At 52.7% G+C, this 24,944-nt stretch overlaps 1 protein-coding gene across 11 annotated transcripts in view; it reads left to right on the forward strand.

Annotated features, from left to right (window-relative positions):
- The window catches only part of FGFR2 (fibroblast growth factor receptor 2), a 103,421-nt gene that overhangs the window by 31,423 nt on the left and 47,054 nt on the right, over positions 1-24,944 (forward strand). For all 11 annotated transcript variants that reach the window (XM_062213923.1, XM_062213926.1, XM_062213928.1 and 8 more), the window contains 2 exons: positions 5,234-5,403; positions 16,813-16,936. In XM_062213923.1, coding sequence (XP_062069907.1) covers positions 5,234-5,403; positions 16,813-16,936 — 294 coding nt within the window. The remainder of the gene's footprint in view (positions 1-5,233; positions 5,404-16,812; positions 16,937-24,944) is intronic.

Consider the following 24,944-nt stretch of genomic DNA (forward strand, 5'->3'; position numbering starts at 1 on the left):
TCTCCATCATCTTCGTTCTCACTGGAGGCTTTATTTGGTAGAGGTTGTATCTGAGCTGGGACATGGAGATTTCTCAGTTGTACTGAAGTTTCCAGAAAGTGAAGAGAACAAAACTACAGCAACAACAACCACACACATGGACACACACACACACGCACACGTAGACGCCTCCTACAGGTTGGACATGGCTGTAATCAAACGCTCATCGGAAGGTTGATTTGGGTCCTTGGGTGTCCGTGTTCCCCTGAGTGCCTTCCTTCACCCCTGGCTGGCAGCTGAGCCGTGGCTGGAGAGTTCTCTTTGAAGGCAGAAGGGAGGTTCCTGGTCTCCCAGCAGGCTCCACCTCTCCACTGCTTTCTAAAGCTGTGTTTTTGATGGAATGGCTCGCTGGCCAGTGATTGTGGTTTTGATGGGGTTTCTCACGTCCCTCACTCGCGTCTCTATATTTTGGTAGATTTGTTTTCTCTTGGTTTATGCTGAAGACGGATGAACTGCAGCCTACTGCAAGGGTTGTGGGCTGCTCCCAGACACACTCTCCTCCCACCCTCCCATCGAGGTCAAAGCATTCAAATGTTCTGATTAGTGATATTTTTAAAAGCCCTAATTATAGACTTAAGTCAGGCCTTAGTGGGGCTTTAGGGAGTTTGGGAGACTTAATCTAGAAGCTGAAACAGGCTGTATTTTTTTTTATTTTTGCATCAATAAAAATACAGTTGGCAGTCATCAGCGTGCACGGCTCACATAAATCTTGAACTTTTGACTTAATTACCATGGGAGAGTTCAAAGGGCAGCCTGGAGTGGTTGAAAGAGCCCTGCTCAGGGAGCTGGAGACTTGGGTCTGGCCCGGGCCTGGCCTCTGGCTGTGTGACCTCGATCAGATCACTTAACCTTTCTGGATGACATTGGTCACATCAGCCGTCGGGCCAGATGGCCACCAAGGTCTCTTCTGGTGCAGCGCTGTAATACGAGCCCATGTTTCTCCTTTAAACCACTGGGCTGCGTTCTCTCCTTTTGGTTCCAGAGAGAGTGGACCATAAACCTTAGATGCCAGTGTTGGGATATGCAAGGGACAGACGCAGCAGCCCATGGTTTCTCATTAAGTTTAAATTGCCAGGTCCAAAGAAACCTTATAACCCTACCATTTGTTAACAGAATCAATACCTGCCCAGCGTGTAGATACCTGGAATCAATGTTAGAACAGGAGGGACCTTATCAGAGCAGTCTCTCGTTTTATAGCTAAAGCTTTTAACAGTCGTCAGTGTGTCTGCCCCTCCATCCCTTCACCCCTGCATCCATCTGCCCATCCGTCCATCTGTCCGTCCATCCATGCAGTGCTGCAGAGAGAAGTGAGCTCTGGCCAGACCCTCTGGGTGCAGCACCCTTCCAGACACCAAAAGCACTGTTTTTCAGTACAGATGTTGGAAGTGCATGCCAATCAAAGTGATCTAGGGGAAGCATGAGGAATGCTCGCTGTGGCCTGTGCTGGAGGACTTTGCGGGGAGTTTTTGTAGGGCTATAAATCTGCCTTTAACCGGCCACATCTTAGGAGACTCCTGCTATGTTAAAGTAGAGGTCCTGCTTCCTTAGCGTTGTCACTGCTGTGCAGGAAGAGGAAATGAGCAGCGATGGTCCACCTTGGGGATGGGATTGCATTCGTCCATGGGTGCTGTTCCTCCCTCTGCCCATCGTTGGTATTTAGTGACTAGGAGAATGTGGCTCTGTTGCTGCAGGTTCCATATGAAGGGCCAAGACAGGAGCTTGGGGGCCATACCTGTCCCAAGACCATTGTGTGTCCAGCGGATGGAGTAGAATTCATTTTCTGTGCCATCCGAAGTTTATATCACAGCCCTGCTCTTCCTGCACGTCCATGTCTAATCCAGGAAGGGTGGATTAATTAAACTGAGCTCATCCACTTGAGCTCACCCCACCTGATGTGGCCTTGGGGTGCAGGTGCATCTTGAGTAAGGGTGTTGCGAGCATCCGTCATGAGCAGCTACTGTGTCCAGAGATCATCTCTGCGTGTGTAGGTTTTTAAAGGTTTTAAACCAGTTCCTTCTCCCTCCTCTCCTAGGGAGGAAAGAGGCCTCCTTGGGTGGAGAGGAGCTTGGCAAAGGTGCCTGGCCTGTGTTGTTCTTGGGCTGCATGGTGGCAAGGATGGCCACCAAGAATGGTGGGAGATGTTGAGGAGAGAGCAAGGCTACATTGGAGCCAACACTGCAGGCCATTCTTCTGCAGTGTTAATGTTTGGGTTCTTCCAGTTTTGCATAAACTGGCTCATTTCAGGGGAAAAAAAAAAAACACTGTTAATTAATAGTTTCTCACCTCCAGCATCACACTCATTGTAAAAGTTTGTGAGCATGATGTGGCAAAGGCAGGCCTCGTGACAACAGGCTGTGGCGCCTGTGAGATGTTAGCACTCAGCAGAGGGCTTGGGCAGAGTTGGGGGTGGCCTATCATTGCCACGTGGGGAGGCTGCGCAGCTTGGCGCTCTGGCCCTTTGTGTTCAGTCACCGTGGACAGTTGTTGAGGGAATCTTGTGAAATCCAGGTTCCTAGGCCTGGCCCCGTGGGTGCCCCATTCCTGTTGGGTGCCCCCACCCACCTTGGTGCTCTGAGACTTGGACGAGATGTCTGTGCCCCGCCACGAGCCGACTGTCGTGCACCAACATATTTTATAGGTATTGTTCTGATGACTGAAACTTTACCCTGGGGAAGTGGCTACCTGCCAGAAATGCCAGCAAAATTCTTTCACCCTCGTCCTTAAATCATTCCTTAGGCACCAAGACAAAGGTGCTGGTTGCCAGTGTGTTGTTGCCACGGCCCACGGCTACACAGGTGCACGTGGTCTAGGGCCGTTCCATTGCTGGTTGCGATGGCTTAGCACAGCGAGAGGAAAAGAACAACATTCCTGTTCCTTAAGCTAAATACCACTTTTTGACATTTTAGAGAACATAAAAATCATGTTTTTTGAGCTAATGGTACATAAGCCCATATCTGTTGTTTTCTTTTCTGTAAAAAAGAAAAGGCATTCCAGGGGACCAGCTCAGCGGTAATTGATGCTATCTGAAAGAGTTACTACATTAATATTTAGCTAATTCCAGTGAATGGGCCATTGTGTTTACTTAAACAAATGACATGAACACAGACACCTGACAGCATGAGGTATGCTTTTCATTTAGGTCAGATTTGTGAAAGTCTTTGTGTAGCCACAAAGCTCATTATTTATTTTGTGCTCTCAATGGCTTCTTTTTAGGGACTGTGGATGTGGGTGGAGTTTTTTTTTTTTTCCCCCTAAGTAGAAGCTTTTAAAATGAAAGATTATTGAAACCATTTCAGTCTATGCCAGGCCCTGGGAGCCTTGTGATAAATAGGAGTCAAGTTCTCCCTGTGGACCTGGAAAAGAAGAGTTGTGTTTGTGGCATTTGACACCCAAAGTCAAGTGGCTCCGGGAGCTGCCTGCCCATTGCACAGGCAGCTGGGCTCCGAGGGAGGAATGCAGCCAGCCCTCCCCGCTCTGCCTCCCTCCCTGCTGGCCTGTGCGGTGCCCAGCGGTGGTCTTTGCCGCTCTTGGCAGTGTCTTGGCTTTGTGCACCACCTTGACATTTAGATGCTCAAGGAGAAAGAAGATAAGAGCGCCCGCAGTGAGACACTGCAGCTCCGTTTTTCACCACGCTTCCGAGAGCAAGCATGAGCCAGTGGGGGTGTGTGTTTTGGAAGCAGTTACTCTCATTCCTGATTTTTCTGTGAGAGTCCCACAGCTCAGTGTTGGCCAGGGGCCGTGGTAGGAGGGATGGGGTGGGGGTCATTACCCTCAGAGTAGGGGAGCGGCTGAAACATGCATCAGACACACAGCTCCTCCGGAGACCGGGTGGCCTGTGGGGGGCAGAGTGTGTGTGTTGTCACTCGGGGCTTGCCCGCATCAGAAAGGAGCCCAGTTACAAATCGTTCTTCTGGAATGTTCAAGGCCCTGCTGATGGGTGCTTTAAGGGAGCCCAGATTTGGTGGAACACACACGTCAACAGTTAAATTGCCGTACAAGGCTTCCATGGAGGTTGAGTGTGTGCCTTGGGCCCGGGCTGGCTGGTCCGGACTCCAGTCTCCCACCTGAGAGTGGTTAGGGGGTGGAATCCAACCCTCTGGGGAAGCTGCTTCTCCCTAGCCGTGGGCAGGAGGCGTGAGGCCCGTGGGCTCTGGCGTCAGACCAATTTGGCCCCAACCCCACTCCACGGAGCATCGTGGCTCTTGGCAGGTAGCTCAGTTTCTCTGTCCTGGTCTCCCCAGGGACTAGAACAGCGCCTTTCTCTGTGCATTGTCGTGAGGATTAATGCGTTCGACATGCAAAGCTCTTAGCAGTGCTTGGCAAACACAGCGCGCGCGGTCAGCAGTGGTCATTGGCCATTATGTAGAGGTGAGGAATTCCCAGCAGTCTGGCATGGAGGCTGGGGCGCTTCTGGGAATAACGTGTGCTCAACGGGGCGCCTTACAAATGCCTCTTCATGAGCTGAAAAAACCTCTTGTGTTTATGACTTTGAGAATCACAACTCTTAATTGGTAGGCTCTTGCTATCAGCTCATGCGTGATGGCGAGATTAGTTTTCCCAATCAGTGTTGGAGAGAGAAAAAATTGTTTAAAAAAATTACAATTTTTATGTAGCGACAGGTTTGTTTTTTTTTTTTGGTTTGTCATGTAAAGTGCTGGGAAATTGATGAGGCCTCGCTGGGTTGTTTTCTCATGTTAGGAAGGTAATTGATACTGCTGATTGCCTGCTAGAATACAGCTCTGGTGGTTCCACCGATGTGGCTTCTCAGGACAACTGTTTTCACTGCTGTGTGTGTGTGAGCATGGAATGGGCGTGGCTCTCTGAAAGCATGTGATTTTGGAAGACTCAGCCATTCTTGCTATGCGTTTTGTCACTGTGAGTTTAAAGTAGCGTTTTAAAACATGATTCGACATGAACTAATTTCCTGGCACCAAGAACAAGAGAGAGAAGGTGTTTTAAATGCTTTCTTTCCCGTTCATAGGCATAAACCAACGAGCAGCCCTTCTCCAGGGACCCTCTGCTAGGCCAGCTGGCTGCGACTTCTGAAAACATTTTCCCAATGTAAATATTTCCTAGGGATTTGAAACACGTCGGGCCTTTCTCATATAAAACAAAACGATCCTACCTGCCTGGAGCTCACTCACAGAGGGGAGGCTGTCTGTTATGTGCGTTTTAACGCTGTTTTCCAAAACAGGAGCGCCCTACTGGACCAACACGGAGAAGATGGAGAAACGCCTGCACGCCGTCCCGGCCGCCAACACCGTTAAGTTCCGCTGCCCGGCGGGGGGGAGCCCGACCCCCACCATGCGGTGGCTCAAGAACGGGAAGGAGTTTAAGCAGGAGCATCGCATCGGAGGCTATAAGGTAGGCTGAGACGTCCCAGGTGGGCCGCTGACGTTTCCAGAGTTCCCAAAAGCGCATGGGAGCTGGGGATCGGTCATGGGGTCACCGTTCGCTGTTCCCTGCACCGGACGGCATTTTTGAGTTCAGGCCTCATGTGTGTCCGTTGTAAGAGGAGGCTTTCGTAACAGAGGGGTCGAAAGTTGAGAGTCTGTGTTCTGTATGCTGTATGGTCTGTAAAACATAAAGCTGGTGCAGAATTCGAGTCGTCCGAACAGTCGCCTGTTCAAGACTGGGCCAGCGCCTGGCGTCTCCGAGATATTTATTTACTCCTTGTTAGGGGAGAGCTCAATGTCCCCGTGTCCCTCTGCCTCTGTCCTCTGTCTTCCTGGATTCTGGAGACTCCATCGCCATGGAGCTGAGTCTCATCCCTCCAGGGAGTTGGAAACGGACCTGCTGGCTCCCCAGGGACTCCTGCAAATGCTCCCCAAAGCCTCAGGCCGTCCGTTTGTGGGGGAACACCCTGCATTAGTCTGCTTTTCCATTACCGCAATCAAGAAGCTGAAGCAGGCTAACTTCATAAAGAAAAGAAGTTGATTTTGGTCAAGGTTGGGAGGCTGAAGGTCCCCGGTCAGGTGTGTCTATTGGTTGCACCTCTGGTGAGGAGGACCCACGGGCATCATGGTAGGAGTGAGAGATCACATCTCAGAACAGGAGCCAGAGTGGACCCACTCTTACAAGAGCTGTCTCCCTGGGACAGCCTTAATCCCCTCTGAGGGTCCTCCCCGAGGGCCCGCCACTCCACCCCACCTCTTAAAGGCCCCACCACCTCCCAGCCCTGCCACACTGAGGACTGAGCTTCTGGCACACGAACCCCTGGGGGTGCACTCCAACTGTTCCCAGTCCACGGCACACCCTCTGTGCAGGCAGCGTCCTGGGGACTGAGGGAACCGGAGAGCAGAGCGCGCTCCCGGCACAGAGGGGCCCTTGTCTGGCAGTGGAGGGAGACCCGAGGGCACCGTACAGTCCAAGTCCCACATCTGCACAGCCAGGCGGTGCTGGGAGGATGAGGGCGGTCAGGAGAGGGTGCTGGGCAGAGTGGGGGGGAAGGGCGTTTCAGGGCGAGAGTGGGATGTCCAGATTATTTAGTGTGGAAGGGAGAACTTCCGGAATTTGATGTCTGAAGAGGACGTAAGGCAACCTTCCAGTGGAACTCTAGGGGGCATTTGGAATGCTGGTTCCTATTGCTATGGCATGAAGTGACTTTAGACAGCTCCATTTACTGTCTCGCCATCTGTGTGCGTCTGGCGTGCAGGTATGGCGTGGCTTAGCTGGGTCTCCTGTGTGCTGGTCCCGTAGCCAGGATTTCTGTGAAGGCCAGTGCTCTCTCTGGAGGGGTTAACTGGGGAAGGCAGTGTTCGTGTGGCTGCTGTCAGGAGTCGCCTCCTCGCAGGTGGTTGGGTCCAGGGCCTGCCTCACTCCCTGCGTGGCTGGAGGCCACCCACGGTTCCCTCCAAATGGGCTTTGCAACATGGCAGCTGCCTCCATCAGGGTGAGCAAGTGGGGAGCCAGAGAGAAAGGGTGGAGGGACACAGGAGTCAGTCACAGCCTTCTGTCACCTCATCATGGGAGCAACATCCCAGCACCGTGTCACTAGAGAGGCGATGACCTCAGGGCATATCCCAGAGACTGCCAAGAGCTACGGGCATGACAGGACCCATCTGAGAAGCCTCCAGTGTGGGTCAGGGAGCGGAAGCTTCAGCTCAGACTCCAGGTTTCTAACGGCCACGCGGGGCGGGGTTCTCCGTGGCAGCAGTGGGATGTCTGGAAAGGCCGGGTCTCACCCTGTTGGATGCCAGTGTCACCGGACTCCGCCATTGTGTGCAACCTCCTGCCCTCCTGAACGTGCCCTGGACCCCTTTGTCGACATCACATACACAGGTCCTGGCCTTCAGAGGATTATTTGCTTCTGCAAAAGATTCTGCCCTTCGAACAGAGAGAAATTTGCATCTAGAGGCCAGAACGAGGTCGTGGAGGGCAGCGGAGTGGGCAGATCCCCCGGGGAAGCAAGGACACTGTGTTGTCTTCGGGAGACTGCTGGTTGGTGGGGGCGGGAGGCAGGGGCTGGTTTGTGCTTTGCTCTTAGATCAGTTCTTCTTCCAGGTACCACAGATTGGAGGGCTGCCCCTGGGACAGATTAAAAACAAAACAAGCCGGGGGCAGGCGTTGTGTGGTGCAGTGGAGGTGCCCGCATCGCATTTTGGAGTGCACAGTGCGAGTCCTGCCGCTGCTTCCAGGCCAGGTTCTTGCTATTGCATTCCCTGGGAGGCGGCAGGTGATGGCCTAAGGTAGTGGCACCTCTGCCACCCAGATGGAGTTCCAGGCTCCTAGCGTGCGCCTGGCCCAGTCCTGGTATTGTGGGAGTGAACTGGCAGATGGAAGATAGCATGTGTTTCTCTCTCTCTGTATTTCAAAGAAATAAAGGCCAATACACACTAAGAAATAATGAATAGTCATACATTTCAGTAGGTGGTGCTGGTTAGAAAGAGTTAAACCCCTGACATGGGCCCATGGGGTTATTTTAACCGGCAAATGTTCTCTGAAAACTCACCTAATTGATGTCGTTCCAACGGTTTATTTAAACACAATGTTAGCGTAAGAATGGTGGTCAAAATCCTGGTGATTAGCTAATTTCGTCAATGCAGACAGCCTTGTACATAAGTACAGAGAGAGCTGATGGGTCTCCCGGGACGGCGGCTCTCAAAATAAATGCGGCCAGCATCATCGTGATGGGTACGGAGCTTTTTGCAGATCTGATTTAGTGATTACGAATGTGCCGGGAGACCGAGGGTGCCTAATGAGGAGACGCTGCTTGATTTTTAGCAGGTGCAGTTCGTTCTGATGAGTTACGACAACGCTCCACCAAGGGAGGGGGGCTCAGCCGAAGGTGGTAGCCTGCCCCGTGGAGCACGGCTGATGGGAGTGTTCGGGGGTATTTTACATTCGGGCTGTTCCTGGAGGGAAAGAGAAGTGGAATTTGTATGGAAACCAAAACTGAAAAAATATATGTGTATATATTGCTTTACCCCTCCCACCCCCCAAAAGAAGGAAGAGTACTATATCTTTGGAATATGACATCCTGGTTGGTGGGTGACCTGGTCATGTCTCTTTGCCCTTCTGGGCTTTGTCTGGCGTGGCTGTGGCTGTGGCCGTGGTTGGCCAGCCGTCAGAGGATGGGGAGGGGGTGTTTGCAGCACCGGCAGCGTTGAGCATCCTTTTGGGGATGCTGGAGACTTGGAAATCCCACCCAGTTCCAGGGCCTCCTGGGACTTGAAAAGCAAAGACCGAGACTGACTCCTGGGAGTAGTGCGGTTACCTCACGTGCAGTCATGCTAAGGATGTGTGACACCAGCCCCAGGGGCCCAGCCGACGAAGGTGGTGAGGGTCCCGGCATGCAGTGCCCTGTGGGTCTGAGCCCCTGGCTGGCTCTGGTCCACAGCACAGAGGTGGGGCAGACTCTGGGGAGCCTGGTCCCTGGGGTGGGTTTTCCCCTCTGATATTTTCTTCATTGTGTCCGTGGACTTTTATAGAAATATGCTCCTGAACATTGGACCGGAGGGAGCTGTATGTGGGTACTTCAAAAATTTTGCAGAAAAATGGGATTAAAAGATTATTTTGGTGGAAAAAGATTGTGAAATCCATGCACGTTTTTTTCATAATACTCATTTTCCGTGAACGTTTGCACAGCGTGTGGCTCTCATTTCTCGGGACTTCCCCACAAGGAGCACGAGCCTGGCTGTAGTGTGGGGACCCCGACCTCGGAGTCCCACTGCGCGGACTCTTGTCCCCGGCACACTTCATTCCACGCAGCAGCAAAGTGTCAACTTTTCCATGATGTGTCTTTCCAGAAAGCAAAGGCCTGAAAGTTTCCGCAAACAAATGTTTGTTATTTCTGCCATTTTTCTTCTCCCTCAAGCCTGGCTGTGTTTGCTGGCTCTTTTAGCCTGTGGCCGGGCAGGCCCCTGGCCCTCCTCCACTGTGGGACGCTTGCTTTGAAACGGTAGGCGCTTGTGGCCAAGGGCGGGAGGATGAATGGAGCTCATCTCATGGCAGTGGCCAGAGCGGCTGGGTGCTCTGTGGTCCTGTCTGTTCATCAGGGCACTGAGGAGGAGCCATCCTGGGGTGGTGAGGGTCTTTTCAGGGGGTCTGCCGAGGCTGAAGGTGTGACTCTCTCTCTAACTGTGCGGATTTCTGAGCTTTTACAGCACGCCTGACCGCGGCTGAGTGTTTTAAGCTCTCTGTGCCTCAGCCCTGCCTTAAAGTGAGAAGGTGGGACAGATAATCTGGGACATCTCTGAACACCTGACTTAATAATACAGCCGTGATGCTGCACCGGCCGTTTTTGATCCTAAAAATAGCCCAGGTTTTTTTTTTTTTTTTTTTTTTTTTTTGGTAAAGAGGTGACCTTTGTGGCAAGCTATTTCCCAGGACTCTGAGCAGTCGTTAGAGTTTACTGCAGAAAAACCAGAGGCTGGCCGAGATCATGGATCTCCAGCTCCGTCCCCAGCTCATTCGTGGGCGATGAGGTAGGCGTAAGGGCTTCGCAGAGACCCTCCTCCTCTCCACTTCTCAGCGCATGAGAACACAGAGAGACCACGGGACGCAGGGCTTCCTCACAGGGCTGTGACATCAGCACGGAGCCCGCCAGCTGCCTTCGGGGCTAGCATTCCCCGGACCCCCCCGGGAGGGCAGCGCACGAGTGAGCACAGCCGTTCGTGTCCAGGTGTGTTTCAGACGTAAGACAACTGTAGAGCACTCGTGGGCATCACTCCCGAGCTGGCTGCTTCGCCGCGTAGGTCAGCGGGGTTGAGATTTTCTGGGTGAGTTATGCATCGACAGACTTTTGGGTGTCAACGTTCGTCTTGCCCTGCAAGTATGTTTAGAGAGTTATTTTATATTTAGAGAGTTATAATATATTTATAGTTTATGGAGATTTCTCTTAGCCAGAACTGTTCAGCTTTTTTTTTTTTTTTAAAGATTTGTTTACTTGAAGGAGTTACACAGAGAGAAGGAGAGGCAGAGAGAGAGAGAGAGAGAGAGAGAGAGATGTCTTCCATCCGATGGTTCACTCCCCAATTGGCCGCAAAGGCTGGAGCTGAGCTGATCTGAAGCCAGGAGACAGGAGCTTCTACCAAGTCTCCCATGTGGGTGCAGGGGTCCAAGCACTTGGGCCATCTTCCACTGCTTTCCCAGGCCATGACAGAGAGCTGGATTGGAAGTGGAGCAGCCGGGACTCAAACCAGCGCCCATATGGGATGCCGGCACTTCAGGTGGCAGCTTTACCCACTATACCACAGCACTGGCCTGACTGTACGGCTTTAATTCCAGATCGCACGTCTGGTGATGAGGAGACAGTGTGTGCTGGTACAAGCCAACATCGTCAGCTGCTCACCTGTGCCCTGACGGCCAGGTGCCCCCGCTGTCACGTCACTCAGTCCTTCTGTTCCCAGAGGCAGTCTGGTTATCTTGCCCCCAAGGTGACAGAGGCACTGTTTAGGTCCCAGGGAGTTTCGCCCCAGAGTTGGTGTTCTTGCTAACCTACTTCCTTCACGTGTGGTTCCACGGTATTTAGAATACTCCGTTACCATGGGAACCACGGCGCAGGCATCGCTTTGCCAAGAACGCGGCAGGATGGGTTGCCCACTGTGCTGCATTGCGGGCAGACTTGGGGGTCTGATGATCTTCTCCCAACTTCTGCAGTCCCGAGTTGTTTGTTATGATGGCAAAATAGACAAAATATACAATTTACTACTTTAATACCTTTTAGCGTAGAGTTGAATGGGCATAGTTACATTCATTGTGTGTGCAGCCCTCATCAGAAATGTCTTCAGCATCCCCAGAAGGTACTCAGTGCCATGAAGCAGCCCCAGGTAGCCACTGCTTTCTGTGAATTTGCCTTCAGGTGCCTGTGTCAGTGGGATCATAGGGTAGCTGTCCTTTTGTGACTGCTTGTGTCCCTTACCCTAATGTGCTCCAGGTTTGCCCATGCCTCCTGAAGCACGACTCTGCTCGTTTTTATGACTTGCAGGGTAGACTGTTTTCCTCGTGCACTCTGTGCCCGTGCACGTGGGTCGTCCCTGCCTTGCTGCGGTGAGCAAGTCCCAGCTTTCCGGAAGTGGAATTGGTGGCTCATGGGGCAGTTCTGCTTGGCTTAGCGAGGAGCATCATGGAGTTTTCTAGCGCACACATGCGCTGGAGGCCACTGTCGCAAGCAGCTAAGAGACAGGCCTGGCCGAGTGTGGCTCACCGGAAGGTTACAGAGGTTGTTTACCGAGCAGAGGGGAGCTTCTGCCACCGGTCCTCGGTCCTCGGGGGTCAGGTCGCCCAGCCCTGTTCTCTGGACACCTCCTGAAAAGCAAACTCCTTCTATTGAAGCTGGAGTTTAAGCATTAACAGGTGTTTGCCTCCACATCTGGGTGGTGATAAGCAGCAGCTAGGGCCACAGACCTTAACACGCAAGGCTTAGTTTGTGCAAATGTGCTTGGGAGGTGTGGCTTGGGGTCCCCAGGAGTCTGCTGGAGATGAGGGCCGGGGTGGGACAGGAGTGTTTTGCACCTTCAGGACAGCGGGTCTTTGTTTCGTCGTTTGGGGTGGGGTGGGTGGGGGGCCTCCCGAGGCCAGGGTTACAAGGCAGCACTGTCTTCAGGCAAATTGAGCGGACTGGTCGAAGGCGGTCTGGGGTGTATTTGTCATCACATGGGCACAGCGTGCGAGCTGGCACCAAGAGCAGCTCTGGCCGTTTATTCCACTTGTTACTGAACACCTGGCTGTTTGGAAATGTCTCCCTTTCTTTTTGCAATGTGGAAACCAAACATCCAGGTGACAGCCTGAGTCTTTGACCTTTGGCCTGTGACCTAGGTGTTTTGGTATCTTAGAAAATAAATTTACATTCCCAGTTGTCACCTGAAGCTAGCCGGGGATTTAATGGGCACCTTGGGAGATTTAGATAAGAGGAAAAAAATCCAAGGAACCTGCCTGGGCTACCTTTGTCTCTGCATCCACAGGGCCAGGGCCAGGATGCTCGTGCCATCTGCTTTGTTTCCGTATTGAAATGTTGTATTTAAAAGTCCTTGGTGAACCTAGTTTTGAAGCCCTGAGCACTCTAATTTGTTACTTAGCAGCTGAAAAATAATGAAGAATTCCACCATGATTTGGCTGTGGGTGGGGATGGAAATGAAGGTGCGGGTGCTGTGGGCTGGTGGAGGGTCTCTCCTCTCCCTGGCTGTCGGGTTTGCTCTGCAGCCCGGCACCCGGCGCCACGAGGATTTCCAAGGAACTGTTCCATGTTGACTTTTGTTGGGTGTGGGAGAGAGTTTTGTTCAGGTTTGAAGAGTGAAAATGAGAAAAAAATAAAATGAACAACAGTCACAATCCCACAACTTAATTATATAAAATGCATTGCTAACGATTTTTTATATATATTTCTAATTTTGTATATTTTCTTTCTGATTTGAGCTGTGTTCGCACAGCTATGCTGATCGCTTTAGGCCTGTGTGAATCTATTGGGTGGGGTGTGTGTGTGTGTTCTGTATAAAATGCATTCACAGCTGTATTGATTTGTGTTCAGTCTCTTTTATACTGATTGGTATCTGATCTATTCTTGTAGATAATGAACTTGACATTACTGATGCCTCTTTTCTTGATGGAGCTCAACTTTCTACTGTACAGTGTTTGGAGCAGTGGTTTTGTCCATGTGCTATGTGTGTGTTTGTGTGTGTGTGTGTGTTTAGATTTATTTATTTATTTGAAAGGCAGAGTTAGAGAGAGAGGGAGATACAGAGATCTTCCATCTGTTGGTTCACTCCCCAAATGGCCACAATGGCCAGGCTGTAGCCAGGAGCCAGGAGCTTCTTCCAGGTCTCCATCGTGTGTGCAGGGGCCCAGGCACTGGGGCCGTCTTCTGCTGCTTTCTCAGGTGCATTAGCAGGGAGCCGGATCCAAAGTGGAAGAAAGAGGACTTGAGCTGGGATTCCCATATGGGATGTGGGTGTCTCAAGCAATGGCTTAACCTGTCACGGCCCAACGTCAGCTCCCATCGTATTCTTTTCTGTGGTCTAAATTTTTAGAAATGGGATTAACTGGGTAAAAAAACAAAAGTACATTGCTATTTTTAATAGATGCCACCAAATTATTTTACAGAAAGGGCTTTCTCAATTTCTGTTCTTGCTCTTGAGTGTCTGTTTTGCTTCCTACTCACCCAGTACCCAGTGACATTGATCTTCCTAATTTCTGTTAATCAGACACTGAATAGCAATGTCTCATTATTGTTGTGATTTGCATCTCCGTGATTGTTAATGAGGTGAGGCATCTTTTCATATGTTTATTGGGTGTTTACATCTCTTCTCTTGGGGAAAGTAGAAATGGTACCTTGGCCCTCACTGCCAGAATCATTGTGGCACTGGAAGTCTGAGGAATTTGGAGAAACACGTGGAAGGGCAAACCTGCAAAAGCACCTCTGCTGCTTGGGGCCTCGGTTTCCCATGTGGGAGCTGCTGATGCGGCTCTTAGCCGGCTGCTCAGCAGCCACTAATTAAGGGCAGGACATCCCCTACAGCAGCGTCAGGATCCCCACTGTCGGCAGCTCCTCAGCACATCATCCGTTTGGAAGATGCCACAGCTCATAAGGTTTGGGGTGAGCAGTGTCTCAAGAAATCAAATACAGAAGCGATGGTGTAAGAAGATAAATATTAACAGCGCCGCATGGGTCCATGTTGATGGAGTACCAAGGCCTCTCAAAGGGCAGAAGCACCCTGTTTGCTAACTGTGCTACTTACGGTCGAAGTGTTGCAGAAAAGTGAACCTGCTTGCACTGGTGGTGCGTGGCCGGGAAGTAGCTGTTTGGGGAACACGTGACCTTGAAGAGGGATCCTGCGTGGAATGCCACGGCCCCAGCGAGAGGCTCCCGCTGGCTTCAGAAAAAACAGTGGCATCCTGAGCTGCCTGCGCCAAGATTTAATGTCTTGGGCCGAGGCAGGCGGTGACCCCTCCCCGTGCCATTCGGGTTCAGTTCCATTTGGAATACACCATGTGCCAAATCTGGATCTAAGCGCAAGAGAGACATTGACAGTTTGGATGGGGTCCAGAGACAGGCACTAGGCATGATTAAGGGCTCACGGGCGTGACATTTGAGCGGGGCTCAAAGCACTGAGCCTTTACAGCGGGGCTCAAGGCTGGATTACACGACTTTGGTGACGCTGGGGCCTGTGGCTGCATCCCTAAGTTACCCTCCACGGGACTGGTCCTTCAGGCAAGCAGATGGCCCTTTCTGATGCGCTGGAGGGCTTGGGGGTGAGGGAGGGTCTCTCTCCTTGTGGGCCCACCTGCCTCAAGCCCAGTCAGGAGCTAGAACTTGCCGCCCCCATGTGCTTAGCATTGTAGCTATGCTGTGGCACCCAAGGGCTGAGGTTCCCGTGGGAATTCTCCCCGTCCTGCATACTTTAGCATTCGCATCTCCCCGCTGTGGCAGGTCCCGTCTCTTCCCAAGGGGAGACCTTGCCTCCTGTTTGGGTTTTCCTGTAAGGGCATGGCGCAGCCCAGGGCAGAAAGCGGGATTTCTCCCATGTGGAGTGCGGATGCCCTCCAGTGCAGCCTCGGTGCCCTCAGAGTCGTCGTACTGGCAGGTGTTTCACAGGGAGAGACAGCCCCCGTCCCTGCCCTCGGACTCCAAAATGAAATGGTCACTGATGGCCAAGCGAGCCGACTGCCCGGAGCTCGGAACTGCGGGGCTCTGTTCAGAGGAGTTGGGCCTCCATGCTGCTGATCTGTCCTAGCACCGGCAGGGCTGAGCAGCGCCCTGGCGTTGGAACTCGGCAGCAGCGGCCACGCCGGAGGCTGAGTGGCTGTGGCACAGCAGCGGTACGCAGCAGGCTCCCTGATCGCTTATCTTGGGCTGGCCGCTGGCTCTACTTGGCACGGTGGGCAGTGCTGCGGAGAAGTTTGGAGGCGACCTTCTGTCTTCTCTAGTTGAGCTCCTCTGTCTGCACCATCGGCGTGTAGGCGATGAAGACTCGGGGGTCATCCTGAAGGTTGAATGACAGTATTGAATCGATTGTTACGATTACTGGGCTCCCGCTTATTATTTTTTCTTTCCGTCTCCCCAGAATGCCCCGTCCAAAATAACTATCAAGAATACTTTGGATTCAGATAGAAATAGTAAAGCCTTGAACCATAAAAAATGCGGGAGTTTGTGTTTTGTCCTGGGAAGGAAAACTCATGCTTGTTTGGGAATTTGAGACCATTGACATCTTTTGCTAGCGATGCGAGAACAGCGGAGTCGAGTCTGTGTGCCTGTTGAGAGAGCTGTGGCTAGGAGCCACAGAAACTTCTTTTCACGTGTGCTGCTTATCTTTGAAAAGTCTCGAGGAGTCTGAGCAGATGGATATGAAACACGTTTCACGAGGACTCGTTGCTCCCATATTTGGAATTCTGGGTCTGTCTCAGAAACATCTATTCAGCCCCTGCTAGAGACAGGAGGGGTGCACTGAGTTCCCGGCTGGAGCTGCTGGAGAGTTTGGGAAAAGAAATGAGGCGTGTTCAGACCGGAAGGCCCAGAACCTACCTCCTGGGCTCCTGGGAGAACTGAATGAGTTAATCCTGGAAGAAAGGCTCTGAGCAGTACCTGGCACGCAGTAGGTGCTTACTAGTGCTGCCTCTCGGTGGTTCCCAGCGGGTGGGAGACCTGATGCCTCTCCTGCCCTGGGTGTGTTAGCAGGGAGCTGGATCTAAAGTGGAAGAAGCAGGACCTGAACTGGGATTCCCATATGGGATCTTGTACAGACTGATCCTGTGCAGACCCCGGCCCTTGGGCTTCTCCTGGGGGTCCCTCAGACGGGGTTAGCACGAGACCCCTGCAAGTCCCCCTGTGTATCTCAGGGTTGGTATCTGTTTCGTAGGTGGCCATGATGGTGATGGTGATGATTTCTTTCACTGGTCTGAGTACTAGTTATTGTGAGGAAGGTTTGGGATTCAGGTCGTTATCTTCTCTGCCTCCTCCAGATTTTTTTTTTAGCTTTTCTTAAAAAATGATTTATTTATTTATTTATTTATTTGAAAGGCACAGCAACAGAGAGAGAGAGAGAGAGAGAGGTTTCTTCCATTTGCTGGTTCCCTCCCCACATAGCCACTACAGCTCAGGCTGGTCTCCCACATGGGTGCAGGGGCTCAAGTACTTGGGCCATCTTCTGCTGCCTTACCAGGCATATTAGTAGGGAGTGGGTTTGGAAGTGGAGCAGCTGGAACTCGAACTGGTGCTTCAAAGTGGGATGCCAGCATTGCAGGCAGCTGTTTAACTTACGGTGCCACAACGCCACCCTGCAACATTTGGTGTTCTGTGTTAGGATTGCTGACTAACCACCTGTACTTTGGTTGTTTTAGGTGCGAAACCAGCACTGGAGCCTTATCATGGAGAGCGTGGTCCCTTCCGACAAAGGCAATTACACGTGCGTGGTGGAGAATGAGTATGGGTCCATCAACCACACCTACCACCTTGATGTCGTGGGTGAGTCTGCTACTGCTTGCGTGGCAGCCCCACAGCCTGCTCTGGGTTGGCCCATTCGCGACCATGAAAGTGGGTGTGCTTCTGCCCTAAGGATTCAGGAGCCTTGGTTGCTTCCACTCATCCCACGTGCAAGCCATTCTTCAGAGGATTCCTCTGTCCTTGTTGATGTCCTGCTTGCTCTGTAGCAGGGTTCGCGGGTTTCGTACAGTCCTCTTGGTCCCGAGCACTGTCTTCTATTAGGTGGGTGTGGTATGAGATGACTGAGGCCATGGGAAGCAAGATTGCTCTGGAATATGTTGTTATGTGCAGGGAAAAGGGTACACATTATGCTATATGATAATTATGGTTTTTTTTTTAAACAAAATTTATTTGAGAAGTAGATCTTCCATCTGCTGGTTCACTCACCAGATGCCTACAACACAGCCGGGGCAGGGTCAGTCCAGTGTGGGGTGTGGCCATCCCAGGCAGTCCAGTGTGGGGTACGGCCACCCCAGGCAGTCCAGTGTGGGGTGTGGCCACCCCAGGCAGTCCAGTGTGGGGTGTGGCCATCCCAGGCAGTCCAGTGTGGGGTACGGCCACCCCAGGCAGTCCAGTGTGGGGTACGGCCACCCCAGGCAGTCCAGTGTGGGGTGTGGCCATCCCAGGCAGTCCAGTGTGGGGTGTGGCCACCCCAGGCAGTCCAGTGTGGGGTGTGGCCACCCCAGGCAGTCCAGTGTGGGGTGTGTCCATCCCAGGCAGTCCAGTGTGGGGTGTGGCCACCCCAGGCAGTCCAGTGTGGGGTGTGTCCATCCCAGGCAGCCCAGTGTGGGGTGTGTCCATCCCAGGCAGTCCAGTGTGGGGTGTGGCCACCCCAGGCAGTCCAGTGTGGGGTGTGTCCATCCCAGGCAGTCCAGTGTGGGGTGTGGCCATCCCAGGCAGTCCAGTGTGGGGTGTGGCCACCCCAGGCAGTCCAGTGTGGGGTGCGGCCACCCCAGGCAGCATCTAATTTTCTGAGTCAATCACCTGTCCTGAGAACTTTGTTTTTTATTTTACTTTAAACAAGATTGATTGATTGATTGATTAATTGACTGATTTAAGAAGCACAGGGAGTTCCAGGAAAGAGAGAGATCTTCTACCTGCCGATTCACTCCCCAGATGCCCACAACAGCCAAAGCTGCGATGGGCCAAAGCCAAGAGCCTGGAACTCCATCTGGGTCTCTTCTGTGACAGGAACCCAAATTCTTGGGCTGCTGCCTGGTGCGTTTCAGGAACATTAGCAGGAAGCAGGATCTGAGCGGAGTGACCGGAACTCCCCTATGGTAGCGGCATTCCAAGTGGTGACTTCATCGCTGCACCAAACGCCCTGAGAACTTTGTTTTGGAAAGTGAGGTGACGTAGCCCAAAGAAGGCCATGTGCACGAGGCCGTGTGCAGGGTGACCGAGGGTCCCGCGGCTGAGCGTTGTGGCCAGCTCGAACCCGGTTCACGTTGACGGGACCTGCCCTTCCCTAAGTAGAAAGTCTGTACACGCGACCAGTTCAGATCTGTCCTGAAGCCTCGTCCTTTGTGAAGACGGAGCCGTGTGCGTGAGCTTCTTTGTCAGAGTGCACACATGAGGCCATTTCAACACAGCTTTGTAAGGCCACGGATTCTTCCCAAGTGTTGCCTATGGTGGTGGGCTTTCGTTGTCCCTGATGGAGAGAGGGTGTTTTTCTGCCTGGTTGGAGGACCACTGACACCCGAGATGTCTGGTTGCGCGAGGAAGACAGGCTAAGATCTCTGTTGTGCAGGGGCCCGGCTCTTCTCTGTCTTGCTCGAGTACCGTGACCCAACCAGGCTGCTGCCTTTGGGTTGCCTCGTTGGTCTCCCCTTCGTTACACGTAGCTTGCCGACCTCTGATAAGGGCTCAACTCAAGGCTCACCCTGGTTGATGTCGCTCCAATGCTGGTAACTCCACACCCACTCACGTGCTTCGTGAACGAGCTCTGGCTCCTAGGCCATTTCGCCTGCTGTTTCCTCACATGTGAGGATTTCGTCTCTGATAAAATGCAAACTGAAAAGAGAGATGCCGTCGGTATTGGAATTGCCCAAAGAGCCATTAAAAACCTTTCCATAAACTTGATCAACCTAATTGCCTAGATTTTTTTTTTTTATTTGACAGAGTTAGACAGTGAGAGAGAGAGACAGAGAGAAAGGTCTTCCTTCCGTTGGTTCACCCCCCCAAAAGGCTGCTATGGCCGGAGCTGCGCCAATCCGAAGCCAGGAGCCAGGTGCCTCCTCCTGGTCTCCCATGTGGGGACAGGGCCCAAGGACTTAGGCCATCCTCCACTGCCTTCCTGGGCCACAGCAGAGAGCTAGACTGGAAGAGGAGCAACCGGGACTAGAACCCAGCGCCCATATGGGATGCCGCGCCACAGGTGGAGGATTAACCAAGTGAGCCACGGCACTGGCCCCTTCCTAGATTTGCTTAGTTAAAAATTTAAGTTCATTGAAAATTAGACATAAAACCATTTTGATAGTTTAATAAGCCAAATGAAATGAAATCCATGGGACATTCTGCCTTAGGAAGCTTTATGTAGTCTTTACCTCCATTTCTGTATAAACATTCAGTGAAACTGATGTTTCAACACTTTATTCAGAAATCTCAAGATGAAATTTGGTAGGTCTTTGTCTAATGTTGATCCTCTGGATGTTCAAGAAAGTGACTTTGATAGCTCTCTTTTCTCATGGAGATATTTGCAATCTATTTCTTAATGAGAATTACTATGTTCAGGCAGTTTACAAAACAGACATAAAGAGGAGTAGCTCAAATAGAAGAACAAACAAAAAGGGTGACACTCAATTGGGCACCGAGGTGCAGGTGGCTTGGGATTCACCTTGGGCCTTCCATATACTGAATTTGACATGCAAATGTTTCTATTTCATGAGAGTAAGTGAAGTTTGAGGCTAAATGTTCTAAATGCCTAATTTTAAAATTAAATAATTTATTACAGGAAAAAAAATCATTGTGCTGTAGCAGTCCTGTGGGGTTATGGCTTCATACAGGCCTGATGGGTCAGTAGGATTGGCTGGGGCCGGTCCAGGAATCGCGGAGTCAGGTTTGAGGTTGAGTTGTCATGTAAAACATCCCAAAGCCCCCGCCCCACCTCCCCCTGCAGCTTGCTGGCAGCCCCTCTCTGCGAGGCCCTGAGATCTGGATCTCGCGGGGAGTTTAGGGCTGGGATTGAATCGGCTGCTGAATAATGGAATTGTGCTGTCTAATGTTAATCCCCTGGCAGTCAGCCTCGCTGAGAAGAGTTGATGATTCAGTGGTGTAAGGTGGAGGGAGCGTGGAGTGTATGGAGTAATGCAGAGAGAGGCCTGATTATGTCACAAATTTGGGAACCCGCCCAGCGAAACGCGGGCCAATAATGACACAATGCTGTTTGGGAATATCCATTAAAGCTCAGCTCCAATAATTTTCCAAGCCTTGAACCTTCTTTATAAATAGAAGCCAAGAGTCAGTGGAGTATAAGACATTTTCGGTGCAGATGGAGGTGTGAAATACTCCCCTCATCTTTGCCCGGGACCCTGAACTGCTTCGAGAGGCACCAGTGAGATGGGGATTGAGCTGGCTGAAGCGTCTCCTGTTGACTGGCACGGCTGGCAGTGGCGCTGAACATCTCAGCGAGTGGAAATACAAAGGAGTCAGGCTTAAGGGAAGTCTCTGGTCGCCCGCAGATTTAATGTCGCTGGGTGATAACAGCTTCCAAGCTCCCTGTCTGTTTCGCAGAAAATCTGAAACTCTCTCCCGGTGAGGATCAGGCCCCGCTCTCGTTCCCCGAGGTTTTATTTTTGTTGCTATGAGACGTAGATTTGTGGTTGAGATACTGCGAAGCATCAGAATGGGTGCGATCCTTTTATTGAAATTCCTCCCTGGAAAGGCATTCCCATACGCACTTGAATGTAAAAGCCGTGTAATCTAAGTGACATTCCTGTGTTCTGGAATTAAACAGCGAGTGATTGTTTATAGGAGGGACGTGCCTTCGTTTCTGGGAGCCTTTGAGGAGCTTTGCTTGACCCTCATTACAATGGACACCATTACTTAGTAGCCGTGCACCGGGAGGGAAAATCAGTGCAAAGTCCTACACTTCAGTCATTGTGGTGATGGTAAAGCGGGCTCCCCTAAAATCGCTGGCTCAGGGGGTGGTCGGCCCCGGCGGAGTTCACCCGTGATGGTCCCAGGGCCTTGCCACTGGAGAGCTGCAGGCCGGCATGAGCCCACTTTGTTCCTTTCCCTTGTGTCTGAGACTGAAGGAGCCCGGGTTCCCGAGTGGTAGCTGAAGAGCAGCCTAGGGCTTTTGTGGCAAGAAAGAGTTGCAGGACCCCAGCTGCACACCCGGGGTACAAGTGAATTGGGCCAAGCTATATAACTTTAAAAAATTATTTTTTAAATCTATCTGAAAAAGTTCCAGAGAGAGCGAGAAAGAATCTTAAATCCCCTGGTTCACTCCCCAAAATGGCCACAACAGCTGGGGCTGGGTCAGGCCAAAGCGGGAGCCAGGAGCTCCATCCAGGTCTCCGACGTGGGTGGCAGGGGCACGTGGGCCGTCTTCTGCTACTTTGCTAGATACTTTAGCAGGGAGCTGGATCGGAAGTGGAGCAGCCAGATCTCAAGTCAATGCTCCAATGTGGGCCGCGGTGTCCCCAGCGGCGGCTTAATCCATGGCACCACGACGTTAGCCCTGTTTTTCAACTATATTTTTGAAAGGCTTGTTTATTGGAAACACAGAGTTAAGGAGGATTTAGCTTTCCTGAGCCTTTCTATCCTCGGTACAGTCAGAGCCGTGGTACTTGCGGCCTCATTCCTGTGATGGGGGTTCTGGGCAGAGCCACGGCCATCTATTCTCGGTCGGGTCTGGAGGCTGAGAGCCCAAGGTCGAGGTGTTGGTGAGTTCACGTTCCTTCCCACCATGGTGCTGTTAGCCGTGTGCGGCACTCCTGGGCGTGGAGCCCCCGCTCCCATCTCTGCCTCCGCACCACCAGGCTCTCTGCGCATGCCCAGCCTTTCTGTTTTTCTCTTGCGAGGACACCTGCCGTCGGGTTTAGGCCCCACCTGGATCGGGGATGCTCTACTTCTGGATGTCACTCACCTACATCTGCAAATTCCTTTTATTTTTACTTTTTACCAAGCAAGGTCACATGGACAGGTTCCAGGGTCTGGGGTGTGGGCTTAGTTTCTGGGGGTCCCAGCCGACCTCACTGCAATGGTCATGAGGCATCAGTGGGGTTAGCACGTGCAGGCACAAATGCCAGCTTCCTCCCTTCCAAGCCTGCACCCATTCGCGGTTAGAAGGCACCTTTAATCTCTCGTTAGCCACGATCAGAAGTCTTCCTTAGCAAACTGAATCTTGCTTTGGGTCCAGTGGCCGTCACGTCTCCTGCTGAGGTTTTCACCCTCGGCTCCCGCTGCCCTCACGGCCGTCCTGGGGCCGGTTTCACTGTTGGAGTTGCAGAAGAGGTGGTGGAGTTGAGTGCTTCTGTGTGGCCTCTCCCGCCCCCAGTGTTCAGGGGAGGAGTGATATGGTGGAGGCACTGGCACAGGGGCCTCCTTGCAGCCCACAAGGGCTTCCTCACAGTGAGACTCCGAAAAGGTGCTGTTCTAACCCCAAAACAAAACCCTAGGTGAGAGCAAGATGGCAGGAACTCCAAAGACCACTCGCTCCTCCTTACTTCTAGACACTTTGCATTAGGAACTCCTGCATCCCCGGAGACCATCGGAGAACTTGTGATCTTTCCTTAGGTGGCAGAGTGCAGTGGCCATGGGATGGCCTCTGAGTGGCTGAGGCCAGCCATGTGCCCCCTCCGCCAAGGGCCAGAGTGGAAGTCGTAGGCAGCAGGCAGTGAGTGGATGCTGGGGGGCTGCGAGGGGCCACACCTCACTCCTGGCTGGGTATACAGCCTGCGCCAGCATCCCCGCCGGCCGGCCCTGACTTGCCCGGTGGTAGACTGGAATGGGCGCTGTCGTCCAGCCCTGCACGTGCCTCTGGACTTGACGGGACACAGCCTGCAGCAGCGGGGATCTGCCCCGGCGCGCGCTCCCCACAGGTGTGTGCTGGGGAGGAAGGCGGAGGCTCTTGTTCTGAGTACTGACTGGCAGGCATGCCCGTGGAGTCGACACCTGGCCCTGAGCTACTGGCGGCCCGTCCCAGGCAGAGGGAGATTGTGCGCGTTGCTCACTGCTTGGGGCAGCCTCTGTCCGTGGCAGACAGAGGCACCGGTGTGATCGCCAAGCAGAGGTGAAGGGACTGAGGCCGGTGAGAGCACCTTGAGCCACACAGCTGCAGAGGGAACCCGGGACTCTCCGGTGCGTTTGGGACGGGGTAGGGTGCAGTAGGTTGACAAGTGGTGGCCATGGTCGTTAACTAACTGCTTCCTTGGTGACTGAAGCTGTCAAAGTAGGCTCGGCCCTGCTCGCTGGCCCCTGGTGGACGGGTCTCCATCTCACTTGGCTTCCGGACAGAGCTGCGTCCCAGGGAGGTGAGGGCTGCCCGTGGTGGTGATGCGTTTCTGGGGATTTCCGCACACTGAACACCTGACCACGTTGCCATGCGACGCCTCTGCTTTTCCCCAGAGCGCGCGAGCCTCGTCCCCGGGGAGCTCCGCGGGTTTCTGATCTTGAAGCCCCTTGACCTAGCAACGTCCTGGCCAAGCCTCGTTTAGTTCCCTTGGTTCTTCTGCGCTGCTGATCTTGCTGCCAACACATTCTCTTGCATTTCCAGCTCCAGGCGTAAGATGTGGTGCTGCCTCCTGATCCTGCCTTGTGCACGCCAGCTCCAGGGTTGTGCAATCTTGCTGAGGGAGGCAGGAAGCCCCTCTGTTGAGAAAGGATTGAGGAGGCACCGCCAGGTAGTAGGGGGCAGCTGTGCCTGTTGGGTTAACACAGAGTCACGGCACTGGAGCGGGGATTGAGTGCGAAGCACATTCCAGGGCTTCCTTGTGGCTCCAGCAGCCGTGTTTTCTTTGCTTCCAAACCTTTGCTACCCCAGGGAACCCTCCAGGAGTCCCACTCCTGCCCAGACCCTGTCCCTGAAGGTTCAGATGGGAATCACACAGTTGGGGTGGGTGTGGGTGGGGTTCAAGTTCTATTTCCATTCTTTGTCTGCTCGGTAGCCCTGGGAAAGTCACGGAACGTGGGAGCCTCAGTCCCCTTATCCGTGTAACGGGGTGATGGCCCACGTTTCTGGCAGCCCTATTCAGAAGGTGAGATGAGGGGGCGTGTTGGGGATGACGGCGCCACGTGGCTGGTCAGTTGCTGCTGTTGAGTGGCCACCTTCCTGCTGTGTCTCCAGGCTGAGATCCCCACTCAGCCTGTCCCTGACCTGGAGAGTGGTCAGTCCTGTCCCTTCCCCCGGCACAGGGCTTTCAACACTTCCTCCGGTAGCTACTGTTTAATGAGCCTTTGATTGCTACATAGCAGCTTTTCATTCCTGTTTCACAACTGGAATTCCAGGGGGCAGAGGCTGGCAAATAAGTAGCTTCCTGCAGGATGGATACCAGCGAGAAGCAGCTCCTTCCCGGCGCCGGGAGCAGGTGGCGTTCTGTGGGTGCCAGCTCTCTGGGCTGGGAGTAGACACGCGCCAGTGCGCTTGGGGCCTGTTAGACCCTGCGATGCTGGCATTTGTGCCTGTGCTCTGCAAGCTGTCAGTTGCACTTCGTTATTAAAGATTTATTTATTTATTTGAAAGGCGGTGTCAGAGAGGAGAGCGAGCGTGAGAGAAATATTGAGATCAATCTTCCATTTAAAGATTTACTTCTCAACTGCCTGCAGCAGCCAGGGCCAGGCTGAAGCCAGGAGCCTGGAACTCCATACTGGTCTCCCACGTGGTTGGCTAGGGCCCAGACAGTCGGGCCATCTTCCGCTGCCTTCCCAGGCTTGTCAGCAGAAAGCTGGATCGGAAGCCGAGAGCTGAGATTTGAACTGGTGCTATGATGGGGGATGCTGGTGTCAGAGGAGGCAGTTAACCCCCTGCACAGTGACACCTGCCCAT

The sequence above is a fragment of the Lepus europaeus genome, chromosome 17 (assembly GCF_033115175.1).
Source record: "Lepus europaeus isolate LE1 chromosome 17, mLepTim1.pri, whole genome shotgun sequence".
NCBI classification, from domain to species: Eukaryota; Metazoa; Chordata; class Mammalia; order Lagomorpha; family Leporidae; genus Lepus; species Lepus europaeus.